Below are 17,137 nucleotides of genomic sequence, written 5' to 3' on the forward strand. Positions count from 1 at the left end.
TGTTGGCAGAAGGATTTAAAGTATCAGTGTTTGTCGTGATTTATCGCCTCCAGCTTCAGAGTGTGATCCCACTGTGTAATCGAGTATTTCTTCTGATTACAGCTGATCTCACTGACTAGTCCAGCAGCAGTCAGCCCAGCTCGGCGTCTGTCTTTCAGCCTTTTATTTCACCAAGCTCTCACCAACCACTAAAAGTCAGTCCCACATTTACTCTTGTCCGGCGGCTTCTTGCTCGCTCACTCTCTCCTTTTCTCTTCTTAGCTTCCTCCGTCAGCGTCCTCTTCACTCTCTTCTCCTCTGCCATCATGTCCATAGAAGCTGCTGAGCCTGGTTACCTCCTCTTCTTCTTCCTGGTCGTCCATAACGCCTGTTGGTACAAACACTCAGTTCGTCAGCTTGGTGGTGAGCTCAGAGCGACGGGTACCCGTCGCTCTGAGCTCACCACCAAGCTGACGAACTGAGCTAACATGAGCTAACAGCAGCTGCAGGATAGAAACACAGCTCGTGTTTTCAGCAGTCAGTAGTTGAAGAAGTACATTTTATTTTGAAAGGCCTCAAACACTGAGTTGTTGAACCTGCAGTTCACGCACATGTTATTGTAACCTCCACCTGTTGGCATAGCAACCACAATCATCCAGGAGGGCGACCCACTTATGATGTCATCCTGCAGCCGTTTGATTGGCTGGTTGATGAATGATGTTCGAGGATGAATGGCTGCTGAGCGAGCGAGCGAGCGAGCGAGCGGGGTGTAAGTGACAATGACCAAAGAGAGAGAGAGAGAGACAGTGATGGTCTCTCTACCTCACTACCTGAGGTCCATGTCCAGGTACAGCGTCCTCTTCACTCTTTTCTCCTCTGCCATCATGGCTGCTGAGCCTGGTTCTGGTCCGGTCCAAATCTCCTTTGCTAACAGACGTCATGCAACCTGTCTGGACATGTTATTTGAGTTTGAGTTGAGCAGCTGGCTCCGGTTCTGGCACGACACCAGCTCTGCTCCTCAGCAGCTAACAGACTGAGCTAACATGAGCTAACAGCAGCTAACAGACTGAGCTAACATGAGCTAACAGCAGCTACAGCTGTCAGCAGTTTACTTCACTGTCCATCATAAACTCTGTAAATCACAGAGAGTTGAGGCGGAGCAGCCGGAGGACATCAGAGGGAAAACCAGAAAACATTTCCTCCATAAAATATGATCCAGTTTCACCAGAATCAGTGAAATAGTTGCTGCTGTGTGACTTAGTGCCGTAAAGCGTTACGTACTTCTCCCGACCCGGAGCCCAAAGTTACATAGTGTGAGAACAGACGTACGAATGACAGAGACACCGTTCACCTGATCACAGGTCAGAGTGGGTCAACAGACATGAAAACTCTTTGTGTCTTTGTGTCTTTGTGTTTTTTTGTGTCTTTGTGTTTTTTTGTGTCTTTGTGTTTTTTTGTGTCTCGCTTCATGTTTGTTCTCGTGTGGAGCTCAGATGTAGTTTAGGTTGTAATCACCACGACTCCCACCTTATCTCTTCCAATCACATCGTCGCCATAGCAACCGGTTGATCCACGGTAACCAGCCAGGCACCAATCAACCTCCTGCTACGTGACTGTGTGTGTGTGTGTGTGTGTGTGTGTGTGTGTGTGTGTGGTTATGTTTGGAAGCTGAAACTGAAACTAAACTGAAGAAGAAGAAGAGAACATCGCAGACCCGCTCCACATGAACCAATCAGCATAACAGCTGTCACCGTGTGTTAACCTCATTACAGCGCCCCCTGCTGTGTGAGAACAAAGCTCTCGTGTTACACATAACTTTAAGCCTTAATATAATGTGAACAGGTGAGTTGTATATAAATTCACCCTCAGTACAGTTGTCATGAACGGGGAAATTAGCTACAGAGACCAAAACTGTTTTTTGTACCAGGCTGTAAACATGTTTATTTCTGCTGTGAAGTTGGACATTTGGACATGGGGACTTATGGAGACTGACTCACTTCTGGAGCCAGACTCAAGTGGCTGAACCCACAGGAAGTCAGACACAGAATGCGGTTGATTTTCAAAATAAAAGACGCTGTGCTGCCTCCTGATCGTACAAACAGACACAAACAGTTCACAAAGCTCTGGTGGAGTGTGCAGCCATGACTTCTTTCATGCTTTCCTCTGCATCTCTTTTTATTTCTGTGGCTGCCACACCTGAATCTTCTCTCTGGGGATCAATAACGGATCATCTCACCTCATCATCCGGCCTCATTGACGGCCGCGGCGCTGACATCGATCTGTTTTCTGTCCCTCAGTGCTCGTACGTCCCTCCCTGTGAGAGGGACAACCAGAAGAACAAAGACAGCGTGTTGTGGTGGGAGGATTACTTCACCAAAGAGGTCAGCAGCCAGTCCTTCACCTGCTTCTTCAACCAGCAGAGGAGGTGAGAGACACACACACACACACACAGGTCTACTTTCAGGTGTGATGCACATAAATTGGAAACAGGAGATGTGTGATGCTGTGACAGATTGTTACAGATCTGCAGCTTCACGTTTCTCTCAATTTGCCGCCGTGACCTTTGACCTCAACACAAAGAGCGTTAGTAGGATTCAGGGAGTCATCCAGCGGTGGTGCATTCAGGGCACCGCGATGCATTTATGGTCTGTTAAAGTCTGTGAGTTGACTTCTATTCAGCGCTGCTTTGAGGAAGCGATCCGTGCGCAGGCCTCTGCAGGTTCATCGTCCTCTTCGTCTTTATTCAGGTTATGTCGCCCCTTTTTCTTTTTTTTTCTTTAATGCTGCGACTGAAAATTGATGAGCCGGAGAAAAACAGAGATCTCCTTTAGCGCGTCAGCTTAATCCTCCTATTATTCAGACACGATGCTTACCTGTGACCTTGGCTGCTTTTATTTTTATCTCTGCACCAGAAGGATCAAAATGAGGAAACTCTGCTTCATAAATGAGGGCCCGGCGGGAGCTCGTCGATGCTACAGATAAGATATTATTTAGTCTCTTAGAGAAGAACTGGAGCAGGAAACACAGCGAGACACTCGATATATGAGGTTGTTTCAGAGGAGGCGTGAAAGTTACATCCAAACACCTCTGTAGTATTTGTTGTACATGACTTTGTATAAACTTTTCGTGGGAAACGTACAGAGCCTCAGAAGATGTAATCCCTTCCATTCCTGCTGGTCTTTTAATTTGAAAGGTCTACAGGAAGTGGCAGTAAATGACAAAGCGGTCAAACAGGATGTTGTTTTCTGTTCATCTCGCCTTCTTGTGATTTCAGGCCCAACGACGTGCTGTGGCGCCGCTCCCATGACACCAGCGTCCTGCTGCACTGCGTCCTCTGGCCAATGGTGTCGCTCCTTCTGGGCACGCTCATTGTGCTCCTGACGGTGTGCGCCCGCTCGCTGGCCGTCCGAGCCGAGGCTCTCCAGAAGAGGAAATGCTCTTACGAAGTGTGCCAGGACCTGTCCGCCTCCTCAGATCGCCGTGGCAACAAGGCCAAAGACCCCCTGTCGACGAACTCTGACCCCGAGTTGCTGTCGCCAACGAGGACCCTACCGCTGTTCGCGGTGCCGGTGCGACGCCGCGATCGGGAACATTAAGGCGACACGGGAAGCTGTTTTTTTTTCCGCATCGTGGAATCCTTTTCGGAAGCTGGCGCGCCGGTGGGCGAAGTCGACTTGACTGGCTGAGGACGCCACCGACATACGATGAGACGAGGACCGCGTTAACCCACGATGCCTACAGACTTCGTTTAACTCAACAAACTGGATCAGCGGCGACTCTCCGAGTCGAACCGTCTGGTTCTAATCAGGATTTCTTCTTCTGTGCTCGAGTGGTTACGAGGACGATTGCGCTGTGATCGATGGTACGCTGAGTTACGCGTCAGGACTTTGAACGTACGCACCGACACACTGGACCGCTCTTTCTAACTGTAGCTCTTCTGTTGATGCAGTTTTCCCTCCGAGTCTCCCAGTAGCCATAACTGTTCATAACTAGAGCCAAAGTCGTCTTCGACATCTCTTCAGGCCAGCTGCTGTTCCTCCAGCTTCAATCATCGAGGGATGGACGAGCGTCAAACGAAGATTCCCAAAACTAAACTTTCCAGTTTGAGTTTCTTATCCAGCAACAGATCGTTACATCGTTTCAGCGCTCGTCTCTGCAGTCGTTTAACATCAGCGCGGCAACTTTCCAGAATCCATGAATCAGTCGGCCTTTTCCTCGAGGAATCGACCAGTCGTTTGGTCCATGGAGCCCGATGTGACGAAAGAATCGAGGACGTCTTCACGTTTAACGCTGAATTAGAAGAATTTGGACATTTTTCTTGAATTGATTCTCAGAGTAGTTGGCCGTCAAATAATTGACCAATCTCTGCAGCTTTATTCAGTCCTGCATTCATAATCCTACTTAAGTAAAAGTATTATCAACAAAATGTACTTAAATATGTCACGTGACATTATTATTATTAGTAAAGCACATCATATTATGTATGGTACAAAGGTCCTCGACCCCGGGACGCCGTGCCCACATGATACACGTCCAAACCACTGGGCCACCGTGACAGCCGTGTCTGAAACCAGCTGAGGCTCCACTGGCCTCATTCTGTCGAGCCGGTTACCAGCAAAGAGGAAAATCCGTACAGGAAACGTGTCTGCTGAAGACTTTACCTCCAATCAGCTGATCAAATAAATCAAATCTTCAATTCTTTCACTTTATTTCAGATATACTGCATGTAAACAAGAAGAAAATTAACAAATAAATCGTTAAACGGAGGATTTACATTTTTAAAATCAGATTGATTGGAGGTAAATTTAAATAATTCATTTATTTGAATCACTGAGTGGCTCCAACTGGGAAAACTTCCTTCGAGACCAGGTCCGTCCCTGTATTCTGGTGTGGACGTGCCAAAAATGTCGCGTTACCAAGTATTATCAAGTACTGATGCGTCTGACGGCTGGATCATCAATAACTGACGTCAAACAACAACCAAATTTTAGCCAGATTACAAAGCGAGTCAGTTCAGAGATAATGAATCAGACTAATTAATGAGATAATGAGATGATGCTCTATCATTAACGACTGAATGTTAAACACCGGGGACGAGGACATAAAAACACGACACATGGTCGGTGTCCAGAGGTCTTCAGCAGTAATGAGGACAAAATGTAGACCATGTGACTGAAGCAGGACGCGTTGACCCCGTTCAGTCACTTCAGAGCGACGTCCAAGCTGAACTGTAAATACATCCGAGAAATGTTCCAGGACCCGAACGAGACTGAGGGTTGAAACCATCCACAGCTGAACTGCTGCTGTTGTTTTGTTGGTGGTTGATCTCAACGTGATCCGAGAAGCCCAGCTCGCCGTCTCTCAGACGTTTATTCCACCAAGCTCTCGCCAGCGACTAAAAGTCAGTCCCTTTGTCTTCTTAGCGTCCTCTTCGCTCTCTTCTCCTCTGCCATTATCTGCGTATGGGCCCGGTTACATTGCACACTCGGCCAGCTCCTGTTCTGACACAACACTGTTCCACGCCCCCGGGGCCACTTTACTTTAGCACCACTGATTGGGTGGTAGTCACTGCATCCGTTGGTTGGAGAAAGGCGGATGGAAACCAGCAAACAGCAGCAGGTGGTGGAGATGTCGTCATAAATGTAACTTCTCCATGTAGATTTATTCGTGATGAAGCTGCATGTGAGACGTGGTCGTGCTGGACCATCACGCAGTATTCTGAGATGATTAAGAGGAGTTTGGCCGATACTTCTCCTCGTTTGGACAAACTTGTTTCTTGACACGAGGGAAGTTTGAGCCACGCAGCAGAGTTAACAATAGATCTGCTATCAAACATGATTCATCCTGTATCAGAGGGAGTTTTTGATCTTCAAGCGTCGTCTCCAAAAATTTTCTACCAACAGTCTAAAAATTACCTACGTGTTGCTTAGCAACAAACACGAGGCCGAGTGATGCCGCTGCCAATGCAAAGCCGAGCAGATGAACTTCTTCCCCGAGCTGCTCGTGTTCTCTGTGAACTCACTGTCGTCGTAGAAACGTCTCCTCCTCCTCAGGTTCAGCCGCGTCTTGTGGCGAGCGTTGCCGTGGATCACGTCGTGGAAGAAGTTTGTCGTGTGTGTGTCAGATCTGTGTTGTGTATTTGTGGTTTGGTGTTTGACCCGAGCTCATAGACGAAACATCACACACGTTTTTTTACACACAGCGCTGCAGCTACACAAAACATCGAGCGAGGTCATCAACGTCGCTCACTCTCTCCTTTTCTCTTCTTAGCTTCAGCGTCCTCTTCACTTTTCTCCTCTGCCATTATGTCCATAGAAGCTGCTCATCCAGCTCCTGTTCTGGCACAACACTGCTCCACGCCCCGGGCCTATAAACCTCTTCTTCTTCTTCTTCCAGGTGGTCCAAAATGTCCATCAGGAAACTCTGTAAATCTCAGAGCGTTCACCTGATCACAAGTCAGTGTAGCATCGACAGGATTTAAAAAGTTGCATCAAGGTGTAAAAAAACGTTGAATGTAAAGAGACGGAGGCAGAAATTCTGATGTAGCTTCATGATGTAGCTTTGTCGTCTTTTCCTTTCAGTTTTTGTGCTTTCATCACAAACAAACGTTCATGAGTTCGTTTGAGTGTTACCGAGTAAAAGCCATCCTGTCGTCCTCTCTCCTGAATCATACGTTCTCTCCAAAGAAGATGTAGCGTCACGTAGCATTCTGTGTATTTTTAACGAGACTTAATGAGCTGTTGTCGTCTTTGTCTCAGATGAACAATGTTAGGTTTTCTATCTGAAGCCATATGCTAAGCTGTGAACTGCAGTAGCAACTAAACGCTGTATTCCGCTTCTTCACCCCGAAAACAAAATGTGTCGTTGTATTCTCAGAGATGTGATTTTAATTAGATTTTAATTGATTTATCTCCCCTCTGGTTTTCTGGTGGCTCACTCTGTCTTTCATTTCATGTATTAAAATCATGATTACTGTCCTGACGAGCGGGCGGGACGCTCCTCCTCTGTCTTTGGTTGATGTCACACCTTTGTACTCAGCTGTGTACCATGTGACCCAGGTAGCCGCTTCGTCCGTGTTTTATGGATAATGATGATAAATATAGTGCCTGATAGAGATCTTTAAATAAAACACATTTTATCTTCAAACTGAGTCGCACTGCAGCTTTTTCTGTTCGCCCCAGCCTCACTGCTTCATGCTAAACGAGTCATTTAAAGTCAAAAATAATCGGTTGGTTAACAAAAAATAACCGTCTCTACTGAAATCACTGATAACTAAACACAATCAGAAACACAGGGAAATAGTTTTTGTTACAGCAGCTCCAAACGTCAGTGAGATAGAAAGTGATAAAACATTTGAACACCACTATACACCTATAATATATACAATTTAACACTATAGACTCATGTATAAATAACTAATACGTTAAATAAACCAAACACAGTAACACTGAACTATACGATATATATAAATCTAAAAAAGTATTTAGTGTTTGACAGTCTGCACAGAGAATACACTGATTCTTTAAAGTGCAGCAGTGTTAATGTTGTCAATCATTTTTCAATTGAGTCTTGTGTCAAAGTTCATTCTTAGTCACTTTCAGTCTTTCACAAATCATTTTTGTTCGTCATATTTTAGTCGACTAAAATTTGAGTCAAAACATTTGAGTCTCTATTTATTTCAGGAATATTCTTTTTGCTTATCATCGTGTCTTTTCCTCTGCTTCTAAATAATGGAATAGGACCACACGTCCAGTCTTTTGATCGCGCTGTCTGTTCGTACGCCGTGTTTCTCCTGCGTGCTGTTTGTTTCCAGCCACAGGTTCGAGAGCAGCCAGGACTGGATGCTGCTTTGTTTCTTATATCGTCGACCAAAACAAGGAGGACGTTTTTTATTCGTCAACAAAAATGCACACTGACCTCCTTCTGTTGCATAACAGTGGAAATACTCCAGTAAAGTACAAGTACCTCAAACCTGCAGAATACTTATATTTACATACATTATATTTATTTATTTATATTTGGTTAAAATACTTCGCGATCCCTCAAAGAGGTCACGGAATGATTAGATTAATGTTTTTCTGAGTAATCTGCTGACATAGACTCATGTACCAACATAACTAACTGTTGTATAAAAGAAATAAAGCACTTGACGCCGTGCTGATATTCTGAATAACAGCATGTGACTGTGTTTAATTGGCTGAATTCGACTTTAGAGTATTTTATATTTTCAGTTTTTGTCTTTTCTCTCCCTCCTGAAGTCTTGATGGTCTTTAAAATCTGGACTGGTCGTGTAAAAAATCAGATTAAATGTCATCCTCTCTGGTACGGACGCTTTAAAAAGGTCAGCGCTGAGAGATTCTGCCCCGCCATTAAAACTCAAACGGACTCGTCCGAGATGTCGAGGCGATAATTCACCGCTGACGAGCTGACGGGAACGAGTCTGTTTGAAATACTGAGTCACCGTGACGAGTTCAGTGAAGACGAAGACGCTCGTTATAGCTCTGATGTGTCTCGACTGACCAGATGATCACGGAGACTACGTCCAGGTTTTAGACAGTCTGCGGGGACGTCACAGAGACTACGTCCAGGTTTTAGACAGTCTGCGAGGACTGAAGGACGGTTACAGATGGTCTGGAGTTGTTGGACAAACATTCATCAGGTTGCTCGATGATGTTACTTATCGTCCCTGGAGATCGAAGCCAATCAGAAAAGAGTCTCGGTCATCGACTGAAGTTTTTACTCTGGAAAAATATGGCCGACCATAAAACTCCCGCTGTCTGTCCACAGCCTGAATAATTCAGATGAACTCAGTGACCTAACTTCTAATCATGAAGAAAGTGGAGCACTTTCATCCTCTAAGCTCGTTAAAAAAGCACAAACGACATCGTGTAATTAGTTTGTTTTAAATAAAACGTGACCGAGTGATTTTTCCATCTCTGATTGTTTGTTTATCGAATAGTAGGTTTCACTCTGCCGCCATGTTTGTGGTAGATGATGAGGCATTAAAGTCTTGAGTACTTGAGTAAAACTACTTAGTTACTCTTCAGCACATTGAACTTGAACTGTCAGTCCGAGCAGCTTGTTACTAAAAATATGTTTCTGTGACCGTACGCTGGCCGGACTTGTTTGTTCCTCTTTGAGCTCGCTGTCAGGACGAACTTGAAGCTCGCGGGACGTCGGATGATTTCTTACTTTGCTTCTGTAGAAATCTCTGCCAGCTCTGAGAGGAGGAGGAGGAGGAGGAGGAGGAGGAGGAGAGGGGGAGCATGAGTTGGAGGTTTGGGCCTGAGGGATTGGGGCTCAGCTCGGCCTCTCTTGACAGGGACTCCTCGCGTCTCTTTTAAGCCCCTGATAGCTGCTCCATCTGGGTCACCCAGTTCTGCTCCGGCCTCCGTGTGCCCTAGATCAATATGGAAATCAGAAGTTTGAAAATCAGCTCCACAGATGCAGAGCAGAGGGTGGAGGCAGCTCCAGATTCTTCGGTTTTCTTTGGAAAAAGTCAGATTTATCGTAAAAAAAGAGAATTTTCCAAAAAAAAAGTCAGATTTATCGTAAAAAAAGAGAATTTTCCAAAAAACTCAAACATACCGATCTTCATCTGCTCTGTGGTCGAGGTCCAGATCTTCTTCGTCCGTTTCCTTCAGGTGTGTCTCTCTGTTTGTTTCTTTGCTGCTCTTCAACACGTCCTCCTTCAGTTTCTGACAGTTCTTGAAGGTTCTGTTGCTCCGTCGGTCGTCGTGGCGTTGATCTCGTCGCTCAGTTTCTTCTTCGAGAACTTTGAGAAGCTTCACTCGTTGGTCTGAAAGTTTCTTCTGGTTCTGGTCTGAGTTGGTGACATCGTGGAGGTCTGAAGTGGATCTGTTCTCTGGTTCACAGCAGAATGCACTGCAGACACTGCAGAGATTTCAATTCAACAAAAACAGCTGAAACATTTTTAATAAGTGTTCGGATCATTTATCACTGTAAAATAAACACAAAGCTGATGCAAAGAACTCAAAGTTCTAAACGTGTATGAATAAATATTAAACTAATGAAAAGTAAGCAGACGTTCAAACACACAAACATGATGAAGCAGTTTTAATAATCCAGTTTACAGTGACCTGACAGCAAGTTATAAAAAGTGCTTTACATCCTCTGGAGGGCTGGATGATGTAATATTAATACAGTATATTTCTGATATGAATATATATCAATACGACAAACGTCTGTGAAATCATAAAACGGTGCTACGTAGAACATCGGGGGAATGTAACTAATCTGTAAGTGCAAACTAGAATAATTCAAAGTTTCCACTGAAGGAAAAACTCAAATATTGAATCATTTCCCAGCCCTGAAACAATAAATTTAACGGGGAGCTCCTCCTCAGACTGATCATGTTCGTTACTTAACGTGTCTTTATTAGAAAACAAACTGCTACTAGACGACTGGTTCTGATTTCATAAACTGGAAACGTCTCACACACTAATATATTCATCGTATCGTGTATAAAAAAAAAGAGTATTACATCAATATTTACATACAGCAATGTGTGTAACTTTTTAAATAAACAGCTTATACTGAGCGGTGAGGGAGAACGTTATACAGAAACATTACATGGCTCTTTCCTTCCCTGTGATCAGCGAGCGCTAACGACCTGAGATCGACCCGTGTTCCTTCGTTAAGTCACATGACACGTCTGCAGCCAAGACGGAATTTAGCTGGTGGAAAATAAAACTAATTTAAAGTCTGTTTGAACGATGAAGGGTCGATTATTTTTTTAGCCACATTAGAAATCAATATTCAGACTGTGTAGCTGCCGTTAGCTCCTCAGGTAGTTTCAGCTAACGGAGCAACGTTTCAGTCGGAGGCCGTCGTCTGTTTAGCGTCCGGTGTAGATGAAATCTGAGGAGACCAGAAGAAGAAGAAGTCATCATTTATCATGACTTAGCTTAGCACAAAGACTGGAAGCAGATGGAAACAGCTAGCCTAGCCTGCAGCAGCACAGTCTCACCGCGGCAGTACTCTGGGTTGAAGTTCTCGTAGATCGGGTAGAGCGGGTTCTCCTGCTCGCTGCGGTGCTTCCTGGCCCTCAGGACGTCGCGCACACACTGATGCAGGAAGGCGTACTGACACTGCAGAAGATTCACATTCATTAACCGTGTGCGTGTTCAGGTCAGAGGTCAGAGGTCAGCGTGTGGCGCAGTGTGTACCTCAGTCTGGACCATGTGCTGGCGGTGCAGGCGGAGGTCGAACACGCCGCCGTACAGGTCGATGGTTCCTTTAGAGTCCAGCTGCTGCAGAACCCGATCCAAGGCGATGAACGTCCCTGTACGACCGACACCAGCACTGACACACACACACACACACACACACACACACACACTGAGGTCATCCTTTGAAATGTCTCTCTGGGGCTTTTTGTTGGTCCACAGAGGACACACACACACACACACACACACACACACACACACTCGGTCCTACCTGCAGTGTACGACGGTGGCTCCGGTGCTGGGCGATCGGTCCACGTAGTCCCGGACCGTCCTGACGAACTGGATCAGGGACTGGGTGCTCTCTGGGACGCCGTGGTCGGGCCACACGGTGTAGTGGAAGTGACGCAGCACGCGGGGGTAACTGCGGCTGCTCTCCTGTCAGGATTTATTGATTACGTATGATTATTATGATGAACCAGCAGAAGTCTAATTGGTTAACGAGCGGTGAGGTGAGCGCAGGACGTACCGAGCTGATCTTGAACTCTCTGATGGTCCACTCCGGGAGGACGGACTCGGACAGCATCTGGATGACGAGGTCGCCGTAATACAGCGGCTCTCTGTCTGCAGGCCAGTACTGATCACACTTCACCTGCACACACACACACACACACACACACACACACACACACACCTCATTTACCTTCACACACGCTCATCATATCAAACTAAACAGTCAAACTTTTTACATTTGGTTATTTAAAGGTTTATCTCCGGTTTAGTCACGACGTACCCGCCCCTTCTCCACGCACTGTGTCACCATGACGACGTTGTAGACACCATGCTCCCACACCATACGCCAGAAATCGTCCTTGGTGCCGGGCAGCGGGCCCTGGGTGGCGATGTACTCCCTGCGGTAGTTATTACCCTGAACACACACACACACACACACACACACACACATTAGAACAAACTGATAACCCTGTCCTGTGTGTGTGTGTGTGTGTGTGTGTGTGTGTGTGTGTGTGTACGCACAGGGATGTAGCTGGCGTTGACGTAGTCCGAGCAGGGGTCGTCCTCCAGGTACGACAGCTTCACTCTGGTGGAATCATCTAGAAAAAACAAACATGCATTAATTAATCGAGTCGTGACCGAAACAACGAGGTCGCGGACTCAAACAGCTGAAATGAAACAGGGCGGGAACCACACATGTAGAGCAGAACGAAAACGAGGCGCTCGATTATTTAGTTGTTATAATATACGTATATATAAAAACGAGCTGATCAACAAAAAACTTTAATAATCGATCAGTCGTGACGTAATATAATAAATTAGAAGAATTAATGGATTAAAATAAGCTCTGCTTACAGAAAACGAACGGTCGCAGACAGAAGTTTGGTCTGAACACAAACCGTCATCTGCAAGTTATTAACGTTTTTATTAACTCGACCCTCAGGCTGCTGGGTACATCACGGTCGCCATGGGAACAGGTGCCATCCTGTTAATTAAAGCTCTTAACGGTGTCGTCATGATAATGATTTTCACATTGATTGGCTTCTTTGGAGGTTTTATATCGAGCTCCGTACAAACACAATCGACTTAATGTTTGTGTTGCAGGAGAGAAAATTAAAACCCATTTCATTTAACACACACACACACACACACACACACACACGCACACACACACACACACACACACTAACATGGCAGGATGTTGTTGTAGCGGTTCTTTCCTCGGTTCTCCGGCAGTCGGGCGACGTCCATCGTCTGGTTGCGGCCCACGTCCTTCAGATCCTGAAAACATGAAGCCGAACCTCTGAAGTAACTAAGTACATTTACTCGATTTACTCGAGACAGTTCAATGACACGTCAACATTATGAATCATCCTGAACGTTGTTTTACCTCAAACTCCTCGGACAGCAGGTAGTTCGAGTCGGCCTGAAGTTTGGTGAGATGAGACTCAAAGTGACAAGCTTTGATGGGACTGGACAAGACAGACAGACAGACAGACAGACAGACAGAGAGAGAGAGACAGACATATTTCTGTCTTCAACACGTAACCAAACTTTCACACGTAACAAACTTTCTGTCTTCAACGCGTAACAACATTTCTGTTTCTTCAACGCGTAAACAACTTTCTGTCTTCAGCATTAAAAACTGTCCGTCTTCAGCACGTACAAGCTTTTCTGTCTTCAGCAGTAACAAACTTTCTGTCTTCGCACGTAAAACACATTTCTGTTCTTCAGCACGTAAAAACTTTCTGTCTTCAACACGTAAACAAACTTTCTGTCTTCAGCACCTTAAACAAAAAAACTTTCTGTTTCTCAGCCCGTAACAAAATTTCTGTCTCAACACGTAACCAAACTTTCTGTCTTCAGCCGTAACAAACTTTCTTCCCTCAACACGTAACAAACTTTTGTCCTCAGCACGTAACAAACTTTTGTCTTCAACATTAACAAAAACTTCTGTCTCAACACGTTAACAAACTTTCTGTCTTCACACACGTAACAAACTTTCAGCACTTAAACCAACTTTCTGTCTTCAACACGTTAACAAACTTTCTTTCTTCAACACGTAACAAACTTTCTTTCTTCAAACCACTTAAAATCTTCTCTTCAAACTTAACAAACTTTCAGCACGTTAAACAAACTTCTGTCTTCAACACGAACAAACTTTTTTCTTCAACTCTTAACAAACTTTTGTCTTCAACGCTTACCAAGACTCTTTAATCCCAACTTTTCTGTCTTCAGACTATTCCGCGGTGAATCCTTAGCGCTTATTCCACCTTTCGGTCTTTAAACACTGTAACACCACTCTTTCAGCACGTAACAAGATCTTGTCTGTATCTTCAGAACATTGCGTAACAAACTTTCTGTGCCTTAAACGCGGTATATCAAACTTTCTGTCTTCAAGCAATGTGTAGACAAACTTTCAGTCAGTACCAGACTGTCTGATCTTCAACGCGTAACAAGAACTTTCTGTCCTTCAGCAGTACAACCTTGCGTGTCTGTCAGCCCGTAACAAACTGTCTGTCTTCAACACTAACAAACTGTCAGTCCTTAGCACGTACCACAAACTTTCTGTCTCAGCATCGTAACAAAACTTTCGTCTTCGAGCACTTAAACAAACTTTCTGTCTTCAGTAATCACGATTATCCAATACTTTGCAGGCACGGAACAAACTTTTGTCTCAACCTCGGAACTAAGACGGTCTGGAGGCAACGCGGAACAAACTGGGGTCGTGCAACACGGGAACAAATCGTTCAGCACGTACACAAACGTCTGTCTCAGCACGTACCCAACCTTTCGGGCTTCAGCACGTAACATAAGGGCGTCGTCAACACGCTATACCCATAACTTTCCGGTGTATAACACGTAACAAAACCTTTCAACATCGTATACAAACTTTTCTGTTCTTCGAGGCACGTATCACATAATCTTTCTTCTTGCACGTAACAAACTCTTTCAGCACGAATACAAACTTTCTGTCTTCCACACTGTAACAAACTTCTGTCTTCAACACGGATTAACAAACCCACTTTCTTGTCTCCCACAACACGTAACCAACCTGCTGTCTTCAACACGTAACAACTTTCAGCCACGTAACAACTTCTGTCTTCAGCACGCTAACACACTTTTCTGTCTTCAGCACGTAACACAACTTTCAGCACCGTAACAAACTTTCTGTCTTCAACCGTAAACACACTCCTCAGCACGGTAACAAACACCCTTTCAGCACGTAACAAACTTTTTCTGTCTTTTCAGCCGTAACGAACGTTCAGTCTTCAGCACGTTAACAAACGTTCTTTTCTTCAAACATCTAACAACTTTCCTGTCTTTTTCAGCAACGTAACAAACTTTCGATCTTCAGCACGTAAACAACACTTTCAGCACGTAACAAACCCTTCTCAGTCTTTATGACACTTGTAACAAAACTTTCTGTTTCGCACGTAACAATAAACCTTTCTGTCTTCAACACGAACACACCTTTCTTGTCTTCAACACGTTTAACAATACTTTCTTTCTCCAGCACGTACACCAATTAATTTATGCACGTACAAACTTCAGTCTTCAACACGTAAAACGTCAGCAACCTTTGTAGCGCTTGCTACTTCCTTGTAGCGCGCATTACTTTCGTCTCAGCACGTAACAAACACTTTCTCGTCTTCAACACTAACCCAAACTGTTCTGTCTGCAACACGTAAAAAACTTCTGTCCCTTATTTGCATCGTAACAAACTTTAGTCTTCAACACGAACAAACTTCTCAGTCTTCAACAGTAAGCCAAAGTCTTTTTCCGTCCTTCCAAACACGTTAACAAGCTTTTGTCTTTCAGCACGTAACACCACTTTCGTCTTCAAACGTACACAAACTTCTTGTCTTCAGCACGTAACTAAGTTCCACTTTTATTCAAACGTAACACAACTTCAGTCTTCTAGCACGTAACAAAAATTTTCAACACTAACAAACTTGCGTCTTCAGCACGTTAACATAAACATTCTTTCTGTCTTCAACTACGTAACAAACTTTCAGTCTTCAACACGTAAACCTAACTCGTTCTGCTTCACAGTAACAAACTTCAGTCTTCAACACGTACACAAACTTTCTGTCTTCAACAGCGTAACAAACTTTCGATGGCACAATCACGACAAATTCTTGTCGCGGTCTGCAACACGTAAACACTTGGCAGTCTTCAAATTTTCACGTAACAAACTTTCTCTCCTCTCAGACACGTAACCAAGCTTTTGTCATTCAGCACGGAACAAACTGTCTGGCAGGGCGGCACCACGGAACACACACGGGGCTGTCGTTCAGCACGTAAGAAAAATTTAAGTCGTAACACGTAACCTGCTTTTCCCAAGGCCAATCGTAACACTTGAGTTGTCGGGGTCATCACATCGGAACAATACTTGCTACCCGCCTAACAAACGGGCGTCTAGGTCTTCATTGCCACGGAAACAAACTTTCCCCATCGACCAAACCTTCAGTCCTTCAGCCGATAACACGTGTGTAAAACTTTAAAACACGTCAACCAACTTTTGTATGGAAACACGCGTATACCAATAACTTTCTGTCGTCAACCATGTACACCAACGTTCTGTCTTCGCATCTTCGCAGTAACAAAACTTTCCTCTTCAACATACGCTAGCTCCAACTTTCTGTCGTTGCACACGTAACAACTTTTTCTGTCTTCCGCAGTTTGCCGTTACAAACTTTCAGTCCTCACACGTTAACCCAAACTTTTCACGCTCTACACTTCACAACACGAATTAACAATACCTTTCCGTCTTTCAGCCACTTGCCTGGTAACAAACTTTCCCACACGTAACTCTGTAACTTTAGTCTTTCACGCTTATCTAACCAAACTTGCAACCGTCAACAATCAACTTTCAGTCTCCATGACACTTATTACACACTTTCGAAAAGCATCGTAAACAAAAATTTCGGTCTCGCACGTAACAAACTTTTTTTCGCTCGTCCATCCAACGTAACAAACTTCAGTCTTCAACACGTTAACGAACTTCTAGTCTTCAGCACTAACCCTTTCTTGTCTTCAAAACACGTACCAATATCTTTCAGTCTTCAACACGTAACAAACTTTCAGTCTTCATACATCGGCAACAAAACTTTCAGTCTCAACACGTAACAAGCTTTCTGTCTTCAGCACGTAACAAACTCCAGTCTTCAGCACTAACAAAACTCTTCTCTGTCGTCAGCACTGTAACAAACAGCTTCTGGTCTCAAACACGTAACAAACTTCAAACCACCGTAAACAGAACTTTCATGTCTCAGCCACGTAATCAAACTTTTCAAACAGTAACAACTTTCTGTCTCAGCACGTAACAAAACTTTCAGGCGTTCAACACGTAACCAACTTCAGTCTCAACCACGGACTAAACTTTCTGTCTTCAAAACGTAACCAAACTTTCTGTCTTCAACACGTAACAAACCTTCTGTCTTCAGCACGTAAAC

The 17,137-nt window shown here is 44.6% G+C and overlaps 2 protein-coding genes across 4 annotated transcripts in view; one reads left to right on the forward strand and one right to left on the reverse strand.

Annotated features, from left to right (window-relative positions):
- The first annotated feature begins 1,960 nt into the window (after positions 1-1,960).
- Positions 1,961-6,296, forward strand: LOC113748369 (calcium-activated potassium channel subunit beta-4-like). Its single transcript, XM_027291876.1, has 2 exons — positions 1,961-2,404; positions 3,254-6,296. Exons 1-2 carry the CDS (start codon positions 2,121-2,123, stop codon positions 3,573-3,575), a joined length of 606 nt encoding a protein of 201 aa, XP_027147677.1. The 5' UTR covers positions 1,961-2,120; the 3' UTR covers positions 3,576-6,296.
- A 3,745-nt stretch (positions 6,297-10,041) lies between these two features.
- Positions 10,042-17,137, reverse strand: part of LOC104933190 (receptor-type tyrosine-protein phosphatase beta) — a 30,441-nt gene continuing 23,345 nt past the window's right edge. For all 3 annotated transcript variants that reach the window (XM_027272217.1, XM_027272218.1, XM_027272216.1), the window contains exons 32-40: positions 13,069-13,150; positions 12,869-12,959; positions 12,201-12,277; positions 11,959-12,093; positions 11,695-11,817; positions 11,440-11,603; positions 11,169-11,304; positions 10,970-11,090; positions 10,042-10,860 (exon numbers count right to left, since the gene is read on the reverse strand). In XM_027272217.1, the coding sequence (XP_027128018.1) occupies positions 10,838-10,860; positions 10,970-11,090; positions 11,169-11,304; positions 11,440-11,603; positions 11,695-11,817; positions 11,959-12,093; positions 12,201-12,277; positions 12,869-12,959; positions 13,069-13,150 (952 nt within the window). In that variant the 3' untranslated portion in view covers positions 10,042-10,837. The remainder of the gene's footprint in view (positions 10,861-10,969; positions 11,091-11,168; positions 11,305-11,439; positions 11,604-11,694; positions 11,818-11,958; positions 12,094-12,200; positions 12,278-12,868; positions 12,960-13,068; positions 13,151-17,137) is intronic.

The sequence above is a fragment of the Larimichthys crocea genome, chromosome XX (genome assembly GCF_000972845.2).
Source record: "Larimichthys crocea isolate SSNF chromosome XX, L_crocea_2.0, whole genome shotgun sequence".
NCBI lineage: Eukaryota > Metazoa > Chordata > Actinopteri > Sciaenidae > Larimichthys > Larimichthys crocea.